Here is a 17,501-nt window from a genome sequence, read left to right as displayed (position 1 = left end):
TAACAATATTTCTGACTTCATGGCCTAAATCTCTTAATTCAGATTTGATAACTTCCGTGTCCTCAGTTGAGTGAAGCCCACGGAGAACGACTCTGTAAGCCCTTTCGCTTTTGAGCTTATATGTATAATGACTGATGTTGTTTGTAATAAAATTGTCTCTGATCTTCTTGTACATTTCTATATCTCTTGGTAAGATTTTTACTACATGTCCTGACCTCAAAGTGGTCATAGTATATGTCATTGGGTCATCATTGGTAATTTTGTTCAGTATGTCCTTGAGGGTTTTTATGTATGCCACACCCGTAACAAATATAGGTTCGGGCTTAGGTATTTTTGGTTTAGGATCGCTTCCGTCTTCATCGAGTATCTCTAATGTTTCAAATTGATTATGGGTAGGTATCGGGTATGTGGTTTTCTGTAACTTATTAATGTTTCCTTTTAAATCTGAGTGCGATTCAGTTCTCTTCCTTTTTATTAGAGGAACCTGGTCACTCTGCCATGTACTATGTTCAAGGTCTTTAGTTGTGGTTAGGAATAGCGTAGGTTCTTGTTCTTTATTTATGGCACTTAATGAGTTACTTCGTGTTCTTTCAAACATACTGCGGTGAAAAGTTTGTTGTACCATATTAGGTAATTTTGGTTTATTCATAGGGTTGATTCCATATCCATCAGATCGCAAAGTTGTGCCCCCCCCAGAATACGAGGGGCTGCCTGAGTTAGACTCAGGGAGGGATTCTCCGGTATTACCGGTACCCTCCTGGGGTAGTTTGTTTTTCAAATTTGCATTCATTTGGGTTCCTTTTTCTTCATACTACTCTAGACGTTTTAGAGATTATTTAGATCCCCAGGCTTGCTATAGCCTCTTCCAACCAATTGCTTGGCAGGTTGTATGGTTATACCGCCATTGCTCGGTCGCCATTGCCTCGTTTGTTATCTAGCAGGGAGTACCACGGAAACCAATTGGTTTCCGCCGCCATCCGGCGCGCGCAGGTGAGGTTGACTGTAGGGTCGGTGGAGGTGTTGTTACCGTTCTCCCCTAACTCCCCTATCTCTAATTCTAGGGTCGGCAGACTAAAGCACATAAGTCAAAATTTTCAATTTATTTTTTATTACATCATCGGTTTACATTTTACTCAACACACAATCTGACTAAAGCACATAAGTCAAACTCAAGTATTTCATGGCGTATTCAAGCGGCGTTCTGTATCAACCTTATCAAATCCTAATATAATCAAACGAACTAAAAAACATAACTGGACTTATGTTCTAAGGAACACCATAAGTACAAAGTTATTAACGTAAGAAGTCTGACTTATGTTATAAAGAACATCAAAATGTAACATTTCTTTAGAGAAAGTGGTTACTTAAAAATATTTATAACGTAAACAATACTTCGGTAAGTGGTTTTAATTTACTAATGTTGTCGATTGTGCACAGTTTGTTGGTTAGTTGTGTGTGAGTGCTTAAGTATTTTAATTATTTAAGATGAATATTCAAAGAGGCAAGAAATTCGTTGAAATGGTGTTATCCACTCATCTGGAAAGCAATGAAGGTATATTTTCACATATCTTCAAAATTATGATTTGCAAATTACGTAATTATATCAATATTATATCATTATAAATAGATAATTGTCTTGTCCTTTTTTAGAAAATGTAACTCAGCAGTCGGTTTTGAACACAGAGAACCTAGTAGTAGACGATCCTATACCGTCAACATCATCAGGTCAAGTCAGTAGTTTAACATACTATTCTGTACTTGACTTCTCTAGTGATGATTCTGTACGAGATCCATGTTATGAATTACCGAGACTTCCAATCACATCGAGTTCAAGTACTTGTGATGAAATTTCAATGAATCCTAATGTGTCTCCAAAAAAGAGTATACGTACTAAAAAAAGAGAGAAAAAAAAACGTAACTTAGGACAGGCATAGAAAACTTTAAAGGGAAATGTATATCAGATCGCACTGTGCAAAAAAAAAATTGAGAAAAAACAAAAAAAAAGCCCGCTGAGTTTGTTTCGCCAGTTCTTCTCAGGACTGTGGTTTTTTTTGGAACCGGTGGTAGAGTTAACATTGTTATTTATATTTTGACATTCAACAAGTGTGTTATACTGACATCTAAGTTGAAATAAATGATTTTGAATTTGAAAGAGTTTGCAGAATGAAATGTAAAGAACGTATACCTTAACTGATAGGCGTGCCATATTTACAGAATATTGGCAAATGGGGTCATATGCAAAAAGATCTGTATACTTGGCGTCTTTAATGGAAATTCAAGATAAATCTAAGCCAAGAATACGAGCTATTGAACCTGAAAAGCAAAAGCTTAGCATGAAGACATAAAAATACTTTTTTACTGTGCATGGTAAACGTGAACCTGTCTGCCGAGGATGTTTAATGAAATCGTTAGATGAAAGTGACAATTTTATAAAGACAGTTGCTATGAAAAGGAGATCATCCATAGGGGGTTCTCAAACTGATGATATAATATCTATACAGCCATTACCCATATCCATCGAGAAAAAAAAAGATTTAATTTCGCTGCTCCCTTTAATACTAGATATTTTCCATGAATTTTAAATAAGTCTTCCCACGTTGGAAACTTTACGAAATACTGATCCAGATATTTTAGAACTCGATGAAGAAGAAGAATTTTAATTAAACATTAAGTTGTTATTTATATTTATGACTTATATTATTATAATATATATCTTAGTTGTTGATCTTTTTCACTTAACTCATACTATTATTGCGTTCCTTATAACTTAAGTCATCTAATTATTAAATAATCACATTTACTTTAAAATATTTAATTTTAATAATAAGTTAGTGTTATAGACTTATATAATTCAAATAAACATTATTAAGTTTGTTAATGTATAAGGTTCTAAATAGTTTTTTTTAATTCCTGTAAAGTAGCGTTTTTTGACTTATGTGCTTTAGTCTGCTGACCCTAGAATTAATGACTACCTTTTTATGTAAGAATAAAGCAAATTTAAATTAAGTTTTAAAAATACATGAGTTATGTTATGGTCCTATAGAAATAATGTACAGCTCGACCAAGCTAAGTTTGCACCTCGCATCGACTATGTCACATTGCTGCTTAAATACGGTCTGAAATAAGGATTCGCTATGACTTTAAAAATGTAAACAAATGTTTGTTAGATTTTACTTTGCATTTATTGTTTTTAACAATATATTATACATAAGTACATTAGAATATAGCGGTATCGGGTTTTTGTATTAAGACCACACGGGTGTTCTTGCACTTTTTAAATTTGTATCCCAATAGCTCAGTAATAATTTTCCTTTATGTTTCTTTTTCAGGATTATGTTTCTCCCTTCACTAAGTATCACCTTTCTTTTCATTTTGTTGCCCACAACAATCTTCTGGAAGTAAAAAAAATGAAGGTTAAGCATTCAGTAACAACAGTTCAACAAAAACTTAACAAAAATAGTCCAATAATATAACTAAACTTCAACAAAAATCCTAACAAGAACAGTTAAAAAATTTAAAATTCAACGTATAGGGAGACGAAAACTCGTATGACGCTTGTCGGCGACAAAGCTGCTAACCGTACTGACGCGACAGGGCGATCGCGGGAAGGTGAGTGAGGAAGCGGGCGAACCGCCGCATTCCAGCGAGGTGCAGACTTAGCTTGGTCGAGTAGTACATTTTCCTTGACAACCCAATACGCTGAAACGAAATTAGCGTGAAGTGAATGGTCATTTTCGTCAGCCGGTCACACGTGTATCTTTCTCACTCATTAATTTTCTTTTCATTCTAGATTGGATGAATCGATGAGCATCCACGATACATGTCATGAGGCAAATGCGCTAGTGATCTAGTGAGCTAGAACTGAGTTATTAATACATTCAGAGCTAGTGTGAGTTAGTGAGACATTCTATCGGTGTGAATGATATATATCTTTTATATCACTCAGGAGCTACACATCTCTATGTTATTGATTGTCTCCTCTGACAATATTTTCAAATAATATAATTTGAAATTATTTCAAAATGTACCTATACTTAAACTGCAATATATTTTGTGAGCTTATTTACGATAAAAGAAAAAACGGGAACTGATTCGATTATATCTTAAATACGAAGAATTTCCAAACATTTCAATCATGAATACTGTGGGCAACAGAATAACGTACAAAAGAAAACGGCCAAATCCGATGTTCCAGGAGTGGCTCGAAGAGTTACACGAGGAAGCCAAGGAAAAAGGCAGTAAACTAGAGCCGATGCTAAGAGAAGCATTAGACTCCCTCTCTAAGTATCCTTTACCGTTAAATTCGGGAGCAGAATGTGCTATACTGAGAGGTTTTCAAAAGAAATTATGCATATTCTTAGATAAACGGTTAGAAGTTTACAATAGTAATTTGAATGACTGTAAAGATGAAGAATGTATCGCAACACATGGTGAAACATTAAGTGAAGATAGTTCTAGTGAAAAAGATCTGAATCTACACTCGAGCGATGATGACTTAAAAGATAAAAATAAATATCTACCTTTAGAACTTAATGTGGATACAGTCGATCTGAGTATAAGTTCTGAATGTTCTTTAAGCCCTAGTTCATCTGCTTTTGATAGTTTAATGAATAGTTACAAACTAGATTGTTCTATCTCCAAAACAAATTCTGAGCAGCTTGAATGTGTTTCTCCAATAATAGCTAGTCCCTGTTCAAGAAATGATGATGTAAATAATTTTAATTTTGAAGGCAATTTAAGTAGTCAAATGAAAAAACAACCTAAATGTTACAAACCTGTATATAGATCTGGTAGTTATGCAATACTAATAGCATTGCTAGATAACTTTAAAGAAAATCAAATTAAACCTTTGTTAACCAAGGAACAGTTAATTGAGAGAGCTCAACCACACTGTGAAGAGTCTTTTGTGAGGCCAAAACCAGATACATACTACACAGCGTGGTCAAGTATGAGTAAGCTGATAACAAAAGGTTTAGTAAATAAAACTGTAAAGAAAAAAACATATTATAATTTGACTGAAAATGGGATAAAATTAGCTAGTGATTTATTAAAAGAATCTATAAGAATACCTACTCTGAATGATATTATTTTTAATGATACTCCACAAGTATATGCATCATCAAACAGTGGTAGTTCAAAAAATATTTCAGCATCCTCACCAATTACTGTATCACCAAATAATAATGGCTTAAAAAGTAATAGCTTGGAACCATTATCAATTGCTGCACCAGTAAGTGCTTGCCATTTAAGTAACAAAACATTTGTATTTATTGTATCACTGAATCTTGATTGTTTACAGGTAACTTCATTAGTCAGTACTTCATCAAGCTTTAAAAGCTTAAATGAAAAAAGTTCACCAATTACATCATCAAATATGAGTATTTTAGAGAATAATGATTTCAATTTATCACCAAACAATTCATTAACAAACATTGATAGTATAAAGAAATGGACATCATCACCTATGGCTGTAACAGTGCACCTTGAAAATTCTTCAAATAAATTTAGTTCAACAGCATCACGATCCGGAGCATCGATTATAGATAGCCCAAAGAAGAATACATTAGCTTCATTTATAGATTCTGCATCTGTTGATAAGCAAAATAAATCTAGTTCAAGTCAATTATTTAGTAATGATTGTTTGAAAGATACTTCAAAAGGGTCACCTGTTGTTGAATCATCAAACCAGGATCAGGATACACCAGGATCATCATCTGCTTGTAGCTTAGAAGATACACTTTCGAACATTGCAATAGAATTTCCAAAAGGGTCTTTTGATGTAATACTTCTAATTGATAAGAATGAAACAAGTGGGTATGTATTGTTAAAATTTATGTTTTATTTTTAAACAAAGCTTGATTAAGACTTAAGTTGCTTAACATGTTGAACCCCATGCTGAAGATCAAATATTTGGCCTCGTACTGTCGTACCTCGTACGGTCGTTTGTACTCGTACCTCGTACTGACAGTCGACGGTGCTTCAATCATCATTTTCATGAACTGATTCCTAAGCTGCTGGAGGTGGCCCCTCTTCTATCCAACGTCGGTGGTTGCAGCGCCTGCGTCTGTACTTGGGGGTTCTGCGCAGGCCCTGTGCGGCGCTCCGGTGTGGTCGCCTGCACTCTTCGCGCCCTACGCGACTCTGCTGCTCCGAGCTCAGCAGTCGCTCGCGGTGAGGGTCATCAGGGGATACGGTACGATCTCCCCGGAGGTCGCCTACGCCCTCGCCGGTTCCCTTCCTTGATCTCAAGGCTGAGGTTTTGGGTGTGGTATTGGGGCTCAGGACACAGTCCCCGAGTCGGAGACGGATATCCAGCCCGCCGGCCCGTGGCGTACGCCAAGTGGAAGGAGCGGTTGTTGGAGGAATTTAGTCGAGCTTCAGTCATCCGCCGGCGCACCCTCGAAGCCGAGAGAGCCACATCCGGGTTGCCACCAGTGAAGGCATCCAGACGATGATGCTCAGCACGCGTTTGAAGCGTGAACGCGTTGGAAACACTTGCGGTGCTAGGGCGGTACCTCTCCTTGCTGGCTGTCGTCTCCCGCATGTTAGAGGACCAGAGCTCGTTGTAGGCCATCGCCAGGTTTTGCGACCTGGTCATGGCGTTCCATGAGGCTGAGCGCGAAATGGAATGGGATCTTTCTTCGGCTTCTCAGTGAAGAAGGCGGAGTGGACGGCGCGGGCGCGAAGCTCTTGTTCAGCTCGCGTAAGGGGATGCCGGGCACCGGGTGCGGGGGTGCCCGGTGCTCGGCTGTGGATCCAGTGGTAAGGCGGCGTAAGGTGGCCCCTGTGCGCCGCACACAGTGTCTCTGGAGACAGCGACCTTCAGGATCTTTCTTGGTATGAAATCCCGTCCATTTATTAGGACGGGTACCGGAGAAGGCGGATTTGCGGTACTGTGGATTTCGTGGAGTCGGAGTGGTGGAGTTCGATGGGGTTTAGTCAGTGGTCGGTTTTGCGGGGCGGGTCTTGTATAGCTGACGCCGCGCAGCGCCTTTCTCAAGGCAGGAATTGGAAGAAGAGAACCTTGGTCTTCCTCTCCTATCTCTTCTTCTCTGGAGACGCCGGAGTCTGACATGTTGTTGTATCCCTCTGTTATCCCCCTCGACCGGGTATCTGTAAAAGGATTACACAGCATTAGAAAAAAAAGGGTACATGAAGTAGTCAGTCACTACGTCAACGTTCCCGTCAGTTATTTAGCAGTTTTAGTAAATTAGTTATTAACGCACGGTTTACTAGGTGTGCTCAATCTGGAAGGTTATGCTAACACTAGCCCTAGCAAGAGCAGTGTTTTGAATCTACCATCCAATTGGAATCGCGACCCACTAAAAAGATCCGGCGAGAAACTCAGTGGCTTGGGTTAGGTTGCACATCGAACTCTTCGTCGAGAGTTCTGGTTCTGGGTTCTGGACGGTGACCGTTGTTTGGAGTGCCTAAAAGCACCGAGATTGGATCGGGAAGATCCGACGTGACATATATTGGGTGACGTCAGCAATGGGATGCCCCGTCGCCTGGGTTGGAAATACATTACGAGTTGCCCACGATAGAATTAAACCAGACAAATAAATATAATATAAAGTGAACCACAATTTCGCGAAATTTATCTCGTTTTATAAGTTTCTAGAGTATTTAATCGTTTATATCAGGCCTGAGCAAATGGCGGCCGGTAGAATTTTGTCTGACCCGTGAAGCATTGTATATATTATTATTAAAAACACAAATATTAGTTTAGGTAATATCAGAAAAAAACTGTTTGGCCCGAGGTCCAATTTTCATCTACAATGTGCCCCGACTATCAAAATATTTGCCCACCCCTGGTTTATATAATATGTAATCTCATTTCCAGGCTATCTAAGAAAAATGATCCGACAATGGTTCAGTTTAAAAAGTTCCCAGATCTCAAACACGAATATAGAAGTTTAAAAGTTGGTGATTTTTTGTGGATTGCTAGACATCGTGTTAACAATGAAGAACTTGTGCTGCCGTATATAATAGAACGGAAGAGAATGGATGACCTCGGCGCTAGTATAAAGGACGGGCGTTTTCACGAGCAAAAATTTCGATTGAAGAAGTGCGGACTGAAGCACGTTATTTATTTGATAGAGAACTACGGTAAAAATAAACATGTAGGATTGCCTTTACAGGCATTGAGACAAGCCTTAGCCAATACGAAGGTTCAAGATGGATTCAAAATTCACATGACCGACTCATTAACTCATTCCACTAGGTTTTTGGCTATGATGACTAAAAGGCTCACTTTAGAGTTTAAGGTAAGAAATTAATTATCTCTCATTCTGTAAAATCGAGTTAATTCACGTTTCTTTTTTTGTTATTGTATAGACGGGTGGTCGTGCTCACGGCCCATCTGCTGTTTAGTGGTTACCGGAGCCCATAGACATCACGACTTGAATGCCGCCGCCCAACAAGAGACTCGAAATATAGCTTGTCAATTGTATAGTAATTACGCAAATGACAATTTTTCCGAGTTTGATTTTTATTACATGTTGACATGTGTTAGGTACGTATTTCATTAGAAAATTTGTAATTGCCTCCGGAATGTTAAAACCGGCACAATTTCACTGCTGGATAAGAGTACAGCGTCATATACTGTTAGCCACGACTTCAATGTGCAAGACTTGCTTTTGAAAAGATAGGGGTTCGATTATCGATGTATTCATAATTTGTCGATAATTTATAATGCAATACATATGTACGACCGCTCCCATTAAACTATTTTTAGAGCATCAATACCCAAACAAATTACTTGGTAATCACTGCCGTCATGCTGTCTAAAGCATAAAATACCCTTCATAAGCTTCATTTGAAAAAATCATGTAGCTCTCCGGAAATATCCAAGATATATCAGTGGCGATAGGACCCCTATTTTTTTTTTTTGCCTAACTTGAGTGAAATTAAGTGAATAATAAATCAGTACAGTAATTGCATTTTTACTGAATTCTAAAAAGGAGTAGTAGGTTTGCAATACTATATTGTACTTGTGTGTGTTACCTCAACTTTTTAGTGAACTGATTTTAAGGATTTTTTTATTTGAAAGCTGGTTCTTCTCGTATGGTCCCATTTAAATTCTAAAATCTGACCAGTACTTATTGAGTTTATCCTTTAAAATGTTTATTTGGCTTTGACTACATTCATAATATTCCTGTTTTATTTTGTTAAAGTCAGTTTTTTTCTTATCAAAAACTTGTTATTTGTTACAGGATCAAAGTTTAGTAGGCTCTAACCACGAACAGAGCCCCACAAAACTAATGACGTATGAATACTTCAGCAAAACATCAATGAAAACAAAAAAAATGAGTGTAATGGAAACTTTTGTTAAAATGCTAGTACAATTAAAAGGAATGTCATTAGAAAAAGCATTAGCTGTAACTAATAAATTTAAGACTCTTAGATCCATTATAGAAGCGTATAAACAATGTGGCCAAAGGGAAGGTCAGCTTCTATTAGCGAATTTGAAATATGGTGATCTGAATCGTAACGTAGGTCCGACCGTCAGCAAATCTGTTTACGATTTGTTTACAGAAAGAAGTTCGGAATAACCTTTTGTTTGTAATACATTTAAATGTACATATAGTGTAAATAAAATAAAACCAATTTTTCAATATGTTTATTTAAATTTAACATAACCATTGACTGTGACACAAGTAGCAATATTTATATATAACAGGAAACAACAGTGAATTATACATCTCTGAACGATTATTCGAATAATAGACCAGTTATATTAAGAGCACTTCAGGATGGAATCAACTTTACCCAGTTTATAAATAGTTGGTTATAATCCATTTAAAAAGAAAAAGAACAACGAAAAAAATAATTAGTTTTAAGCATTTGAAGGAGATTCAGTAAATTGGTAATGAATTGTTTTCAAACAAAGACACAGAGATAGGAGATTCAAAAACTTGTTTGTGTCAAAACGGAATTGGTTCTACTTTAGACCCTTTTCATCATCACATTGAGTTTCCTTAAAATAACACTTATGTTAATAGAATATTTTCTTAAAAAATATATTTCAAGTAGGTGAAGCTGCGATTATACTTTAAATGCGAGATTCCCCGAAAACCATGGCACGGTTTAAAATATCTACAACAAAATTGCACTCAAAGATACATGAAAGCTTAGCCATTAATTATATCAATCTTATTAATATTCTCTTTAAGAATAAAAGTTTAGTGCTTTAAAGAAAAATGTGCATCATACACAAAAATAAACATGCCGTAACATTCTTAAATGAAGACTTAAAATCAAAACATAAATTCGAATCTCAAATTATAACTAGGACCAAAACCCCATTACAAACTTCTAATGTGAAAACATTCTATATAGGTACATGAATGTAAAAACCCTGTTTTACAATTTATAAAACGTGGTAGTGCACTCAGAAAATAAAATACTAAAACATAAATTCTTACAATAAATTGGTGCACTTTATTCGAGATGAAATTTATAGTGTATGGTAGTTTCTTTCAGTGTGGTTCTTGTAGTATTTGAATCCCATGAATCCTATAGCCAAGAGACCAAGGGTCAGTATGATTCCACCAACAAAGCTTGGTCCATCAAATCTGTAAAGAGATTAAAAATATTGTTTTTAGATAAGGATTAATATTAGCAAAAAGATAGATAGATGTCTACTGCCTGTGCAGTTTTGTCTTACTCAGGCCTCTCCACAAAGAGTGGTTAACTAACTGCCTTTGATTTCAACTTAATGTCAAGTGCAGTGTCGTTTTGTATAGGATATCTGATTCTATAGTTATCATTATTTCACTATAGAATAACTATAGTTATTATATTCACAACACAATATCTATTTAACCTCTGAAAACAACAAAAAATGAATTGAAGTCAACTATATTCATATCATTATATGAATGTGCAAAACACGTTTGATGCACAGATTTTTCCTGAATTAAATTTTATTTTATATGCTTGCCAAACTTTTAATAAAACACAATTAGGTACTTACGCTCTTGCCTGTACAGTTGGTTCTATGTGTGTGGGGGCTTCAGTAGATTTGGCAAGTTCTGATTTCGGAGTGGTCGCATCCTCTTTTTTGGCTTCAGTTGAAGAGCTTGTTTCACTTTTTTTAGCAGCTTCTGTCTGGTGTTCTGGTACAATTTTAGTTGGTTCAGAAACGGGACCCTTTTTCTCTTCATCAGTTTTTTCTTTTGTCTCTTTATCAACTACTTTGTTGTCTTTTGTGCTGGCATGTTCATCTGGTTTCACAGAAGCAGGCACTGATGACGCGGATACAGGTGTTGCTTCTGTGACTTTTTCTGCTTCAGGTTTTACTTTTTTATCATCAGTCTTAGTATCTACTGCAGAAGTTGTGTTTTGTTTCGTAGGCTGAACTGCTGTTGCGTTTTCTTCAGGTTTACCTGGAGCTTGAGGGATATCATGAGGAACGGGTACTGTAGTTCCCAGTTGGGCTCCTGCAAATTAAATATATATAGATATACTAGGTGACCTGGTAGACTTCGTAGTGCCTCAATCGATAAATAAAAGACCTAAACTTTTGTATAAAATAAACTTAAAACAAACAAAAGGAAGCCGTCTGAAGGGGGACAGATCAAAGGAAAAACAAAATTTTTATTTTTATTTAATTCCGAGCATTTTCATATTTTACTACCTTTTAAATTTTCTTTGGACTTCCACAAATAATTCAAGACCCAAATTAGCCAAATCGGTCCAGCCGTTCTCGAGTTAGCGCGACTAACGAAATTAATTCATTTTTATATATATAGATTTGCAACTAATAAAAAAAGAAAACTCAAATATTTAGTTATAGTAACCGGCAAACATCGTGAGCAAATGACCTTGACTGCGCAGAAACGAATTTTAGATCACTTTGGTGGTGAGGGTGAGGCGCGACGGCAGGGGAAATCGTATCGAGCGCGTTATTGGTAGATCAGTCGAACCTTGCGTCCCGCACCGCGCCTTCGTTCCGCTTGCTCCCAAAAGTACGCTTGCGTACAGTGAAAAGTCTATCGTTATTAATCGTTAAGTTATATTTTGTTATAATTGCTTGTTGACTTTGTTGCCATTGCTATTTGTTGAGTGTTTGTTGATTTTTTATAAAAAATACACTATGCCGCGACAAACTGGTGTAGTATTCAAAAGAAAGGGTAGAAAAATTGTGTACGACGTATATTGCTTCATTATAAAACAGGGGAAGAATGATATTATGGAAAAAGTAAAACAGACTTCGGAAGCAACAAAAACATCAGTGAGTACTGTTAGGTGCATTATTAACGAAGCTAAAGGCTCTGGCTTGCTCATCGTGCTTGGGACTCCGGGTAAGAAAAGATCAGGGAAGAAGAAAGTTACCGGAATGGATAGTTTCGTTCAATCTGTAATAAAAAGATGTAATCATAATAACTACATAACAAGCAGCGAAACTCCGTACCGTAGAAAGGCTTCGGAAATTTTAAAGAAGATATACATTTTAATGGCTCGGAATGAAGTTTACGACGAATTATGAAAGAGCTAGGCTTCAGATGGAAAAAAAAACAGAAAATAATCGGAAGCTGGTAATTGAAAAAAGTAACATTCGATTACTACGAATCGAATATCTTCAAAAAATGATTAATTATAGACAAAAAAGAAGATCGAACCGACCGAGTCGTAAACTACACCGATGAGCCCTATGTCGACTTATCACGATGATGGCGACTCGGGTGATGAAAACAGTGATGATGATAATGGTCAAGATTATGATAACGAAAAAAAATTACAAATACCAGCTTCGCTTCAACTGAACGAAGACCTGGCAACAGCTCTAGTTTTGACTTAATAGAAGGAATATCTATTTTACCCCAAGATTAAATTATTATAATTATTAACCTATATTTTTTGTTGATGTTCTAATAAATATATAAATAAATACATATGTTGATTTTAATAATTTAATTGCATTATGACGCAGAGTAAATAATGTTTTTGCATGTGAGTGTACCATGCGCAAACTTACCCCCACTACGTCAACAAATGCTCAAGAAGTTTGCCGGCTATTATACCAGTTTAAATCAAACTTAATATTGCATCATATTGTGACATTATTCCAATCGACCCACTGAGTTTCTCGAGGGATGTTCTCAGTGAGTTTCCGATCTGGTGATAGATTTTGTCAAGCGCTGCTCTTGCTAGGGCTAGTGTTAGCAGCGTCTACAGGTTAGGTCTGGTGGTAGAACATCTTGTGAGTCCGCACAGGTAGGTACTACCACCCTGCCTATTTCTGCCGTGATGCAGTAATGCGTTTCAGTTTAAAGTGCGGGGCATCCATTGTACTGTTACAAATGAGACCTTAGAACTCATGTCTTAAGGTGGGTGGCGCATTTATGTTGTAGATGTCTATGGGCTCCCGTAAACACTCAACACCACGTGGGCCAAGCTCGTAGACCCATCTAAATTTAATTAAAAAAAAAAACGTAATTTAAAAAAAAAGGTTAGAGCCTTGTGAGGTCACCTACTCGCCCGGTTACGGTCGCATAGCCCGCAGTTACCACATTACAGAAATAGGTATAAAGCCAAAATTTATAAAACTCCATTAGCTTGGTATGTAGCTTTATGTACAAGGCTATTCCACTTCGATAAAGCGGCACGACATGAGAACCCTCTCATCGTGGCCACCGGTAACTACATTCCCGATCTTCCGGAAATAATGGAAAGCAGTCGACGTCGCTCCAAACACGTCATTTCGGATCCTCCCGATCCACTAACGGTGCTTTTAGGTACCTCAAGTACCGGTCACCGTTCTCGTCGAACCCGTCGCTTGTGACGAAGGGCTCGACGAGTAAATTAACCCTCAGACACAGACCACTAGCCCACTGAGTTTCTCGCTGGATCTTCTCAGTGGGTCGCGTTTCCGATCCGGTGGTAGATTCTGCGAAGCACGGCTCTTGCTAGGGTTCGTGTTAGGTAACGTCGTCAGGTTTGAGCCCCGCGAGCTCACCAACTAGTTAAGGTTCCGCTGATATAGCCTCTCAAGGCTATCAGCTTAGGAAGAAAAAAAAAACAAGGCAATTTTTTTTTTAATGCTTAGATAGGTGGCCGAGCTCACAGCCCACCTGGTGTTAAATGGTTACTGGAGCCCATAGACATCTGCGACATAAATGCGCCACCCACCTTGAGATATCAGTTCTAAGGTCTCAGTATAGTTACAATGGCTGCCCCACCCTTCAAGCCGAAACGCATTATTGCTTCACAGCAGAAATAGGCAGGGTGGTGGTACCTACCCGTGCGGACTCACAAGATGTCCTACCACCAGTAAAATTCAGTAAAGTAAAAGGTATAATGAAATATCCTGTTTGACACATAAAAATATATGGGACCATTAATAACCATTTTACTATGGTGTTGCTCAAAGCAATGAAAAAAAGAATATGATTTTTTTTTTATCCAAAATCAAGATCTTATGCAGAGATATGAATTTAGCAAATTTTACCATTATGTTATACATTTTAAAACATAACTTATAGGTTGTAACAATATTTTACTAATATTTTAATTATGTAAATTACCTTAAAAACTAAAAATAACACTTAAGCAACAAGGAATTAAGACAATTTTACCTGGATGATGCTAGTCAGTGTGTTAGGTAAAGATAATAAAGTTATTGTATTGTCATTGGTCATTAATATATGTGCAAATTTTAAAGTTAATTGGATATTTTGATGCTAGTAAAATTATATTCAACGATTCAGTTACATAGGTAAACATAAGTCAAGCTAACAAAATCATGTTAAAAATGAATATTGTTGTGTGCCTAAGCTATATTTTCATTAAACATTCTTAAAACTGTGTATTAGGATATGACTCTTAGGTACAGTATAGCTAAAACTCTACAACATAATAAGTTCCATAATCAACAATTTCCCTTCAGAAGATTTCAACACTGAACCATGAAGCTTGACCCCATAAGCATTGTAGGAAGACATCAAATACTAACTATCATCTAGCTTCAATTTTAATTTGACAATTCTGTAAGATTAGCAGTCACAAATACTATGATTGTTTAAATTACATTAGAAATGTTTTATACAGCAGAAACAATATTTAAGACAAGATGAGGATTATTTTTGGTTATTGTCTTTGTAGGCAGTTACAACATGGACACAATGCTAGGGGCAGAGCAAAGCCACTGCCTCCTTTCTGTACTACTATATAGTGGAATATATTGTAAATTTCATTATTTATGAAACTTGCTGAAACTTCAGCAGAGGAAAAAGGAAACATTAAGGACTTGGTCAAATATCTGTGATTCTATTATAAGTAATATTACAATTATGCTTTAATTATTATTTATGGAAGCATCATGTGATGTCTGTGGGCTGCAGCAATTAGTTGGCAGCGAGCTCATCTGCTTATATTCAACTATAAAGTTAGTTAAAACAATGTATTAATATCTACAATAATTCAAATTGTTTATCAATAATATTAATGTATTTTTTAATGTGTAAATGGATATAAATGATCACTTAATCATTTCATAACATGACAAATAACTTCATATAATATATGTAATTCTAAATAATGTTTCTCCAAAAATATTTATGCTTTGACACATTAAGATGGTTTATAGTGAATGAATTTATTTTAGTATAACAGATGAGCAGTCCAACTGGCTTTAAGTAGTTACAAGAGTCCACAGTTATCGTAAAATGGATGCTGCCTTTCGCTTTGAGGCATAAAAACTGTGCATTAAAACCAAAATTTTATGAAATGTGTGCCTATTCAATATAGGTAGTTTAAATTCCTAACTTATGGATGTTTAGAAGTTAAAACAATTAAATTTCGTGGAAAGCCATTTTCTTTTTTCTATTTCATAAGGTTTAGAAATAAGAGGTGGCTTTGCTTATTATATATGTATTGTGACGAAATACCAAACGCTACCAAATAGTTTAAATATCTATTCAATGTAATTATGACACCATAAAGCATGTCAATGGTGAAATTTCATCATCACGCAACGACAAATACGGTAGGTAAGAATAATAAATTAAACACATCTTTGTCGATGTCGCGTCACAAATAATTTTAATGGCAGACTGTTTACGTACAAATTGTGTTAGGTAGATCGCTGTACGGTACTGAACATACCTGACTTAGTAGATCAATCAACTATCAAAGAGTGGAAACTGGTTTTTACAATAAATTTTCCTGGTAGATTATTGCGCATTATGTATTTAATTAAACTAGAACGTACAACTATTCAAATCGTATTCTTTTCACGAAACTTACCAGACTGTTCAGCCGGCAATGCTATGCACATGGCAAGTTTCAGTAAACAGACGAACGCCAAGATCTTCATTTTGAAATAAAGCTAATTTTCAACAAGAATAAACAGTTAAATAAATGAGATTTATTTGCTGTCGACAACGCGCTTCTCTCAAAATTCAGAAATGAAAGACAATGTTGCCGGAATAAAATCTAGTAACTTAATGAATGGTAGTTAATGGTAGTAGAGCAGAGACAACAAAAGTTAGAAAGGAGACTATTTGGCGGGAAATCGAGGACAGAAGCTGTATGAATTGTTTTATTTTGTTCATTTAGTGTTTCCTCAAGTTTAAATGTGTAATAGCGGCCGTTTACTACCTGTTTAATATCTGTGAAAAGTTCATAAATGTGAGAAAATGAAACAAAGGCCCTAGACGTGGCTTCTCAAGTTTTTTCAAATAGTTCACTGAGGTCTCAGTAAATAACCACTTCATTTGTCATCAGAGTAATAAACGCGATACTGGCAACAATAGCATCCCAAAAAAACAATTAACAATAATAAAAACAGAAAAAGGAAAGGATTTGTTGAGCCTCATCATTTTTCACAAGTGGTAGAAAGATTTATGGCAATTAAAAAGACTTGGTAACATCTGTCAAGATGGGCTCAGCTAGACTTTTTGGCGGGAACGCGAGGAGCGAAGTTGTGTGATTTGTTTTATTTTGTCTATTTAGTGTTTCTTCAGGTTTAAATGTGTAATAACGGTGGTTTATTAACTGTTTAATATCTGTGAAAGTGCACAAATGTGGGAAAATGAAACAAAGCCGCTGGACGTAACTTCTCGGGATCCTCCAAAAAGTCCACTGAAAAAATCTCAGTAAAAATGACCACCATTTTACTGAGATTAGGTATATTTCATCCCATATCATTTCATCTCATGTCATTTAATTTCATCCCAGTTAATTAAGGCCTCAAATTAATCATCTTCATTTCATTTAATATCATTTCATTTCACTCCATATTATCATTTTTCATAAAATGAAGAATATAAATTAAAATAAGACATGACTTAAAGGTCTTAGTTACCAGGTCATCAATCTCTTAAGAAAAGGGCTCAGCTCATATTGGGTTTGTAATTTTTTCCCCATCGAAGTCTGCACATATTATTATATTCTCAAAAGGGGTGTTTATTATTACATTACACATTATGAAATTTTACAATAATACATTATTTTTACCGGTAACCAATATTTTCAGCCGTGTCTATGTATAGGTT

At 36.1% G+C, this 17,501-nt stretch overlaps 2 protein-coding genes and 1 long non-coding RNA gene across 4 annotated transcripts; 1 reads left to right on the top strand and 2 right to left on the bottom strand.

Annotated features, from left to right (window-relative positions):
- Positions 1–3,159: 3,159 nt before the first annotated feature.
- On the bottom strand, positions 3,160–3,581 carry LOC134201070 (uncharacterized). Its single transcript, XR_009976238.1, has 2 exons — positions 3,480–3,581; positions 3,160–3,392 (listed from the first exon to the last, which is right to left on the bottom strand). It is a non-coding gene; the product is annotated as an uncharacterized LOC134201070 (long non-coding RNA).
- Positions 3,582–3,769: 188 nt separating this feature from the next.
- On the top strand, positions 3,770–9,617 carry LOC101735303 (crossover junction endonuclease MUS81). The gene is made up of 4 exons (XM_004921660.5): positions 3,770–5,230; positions 5,300–5,814; positions 7,844–8,267; positions 9,216–9,617. The coding sequence occupies exons 1-4, from the start codon at positions 4,136–4,138 to the stop codon at positions 9,552–9,554; spliced, it is 2,373 nt and encodes a 790-aa protein (XP_004921717.1). The 5' UTR covers positions 3,770–4,135; the 3' UTR covers positions 9,555–9,617.
- Positions 9,610–16,528, bottom strand: LOC101735445 (porimin). Of its 2 annotated transcripts, none has more exons than XR_009976237.1 (3): positions 16,252–16,528; positions 10,897–11,444; positions 9,610–10,646 (listed from the first exon to the last, which is right to left on the bottom strand). XR_009976237.1 is itself a non-coding variant. In XM_004921661.4 (3 exons), exons 1-3 carry the CDS (start codon positions 16,319–16,321, stop codon positions 10,460–10,462), a joined length of 654 nt encoding a protein of 217 aa, XP_004921718.1. In that variant the 5' UTR covers positions 16,322–16,528; the 3' UTR covers positions 9,610–10,459. The 2 variants fall into 2 exon arrangements, 1 of the variants encoding a protein (XP_004921718.1); XM_004921661.4 differs by having other exon boundaries at positions 9,610–10,577; positions 10,979–11,444.
- Positions 16,529–17,501: the final 973 nt, after the last annotated feature.

The sequence above is a fragment of the Bombyx mori genome, chromosome 23, assembly GCF_030269925.1.
Source record: "Bombyx mori chromosome 23, ASM3026992v2".
NCBI classification, from domain to species: domain Eukaryota; kingdom Metazoa; phylum Arthropoda; class Insecta; order Lepidoptera; family Bombycidae; genus Bombyx; species Bombyx mori.
The sequence above is the reverse complement of the archived record's forward strand: the minus strand, read 5'-3'. Positions and strand labels throughout refer to the sequence as shown.

Bases quoted from the DNA above. Each gene is read 5' to 3' on its own strand.
- LOC101735445 (XM_004921661.4), bottom strand. From the start codon at position 16,321: ATGAAGATCTTGGCGTTCGTCTGTTTACTGAAACTTGCCATGTGCATA. The intron at 11,445-16,251 runs GTAAGTTTCGTG...TTTAATTTGCAG, and splicing joins ATTGCCGGCTGAACAGTCTG to GAGCCCAACTGGGAACTACA. The intron at 10,578-10,978 runs GTAAGTACCTAA...ATCTCTTTACAG, and splicing joins CCAACTGTACAGGCAAGAGC to ATTTGATGGACCAAGCTTTG.
- LOC101735303 (XM_004921660.5), top strand. From the start codon at position 4,136: ATGAATACTGTGGGCAACAGAATAACGTACAAAAGAAAACGGCCAAAT. The intron at 5,815-7,843 runs GTATGTATTGTT...TCTCATTTCCAG, and splicing joins GATAAGAATGAAACAAGTGG to GCTATCTAAGAAAAATGATC. The intron at 8,268-9,215 runs GTAAGAAATTAA...TATTTGTTACAG, and splicing joins GGCTCACTTTAGAGTTTAAG to GATCAAAGTTTAGTAGGCTC.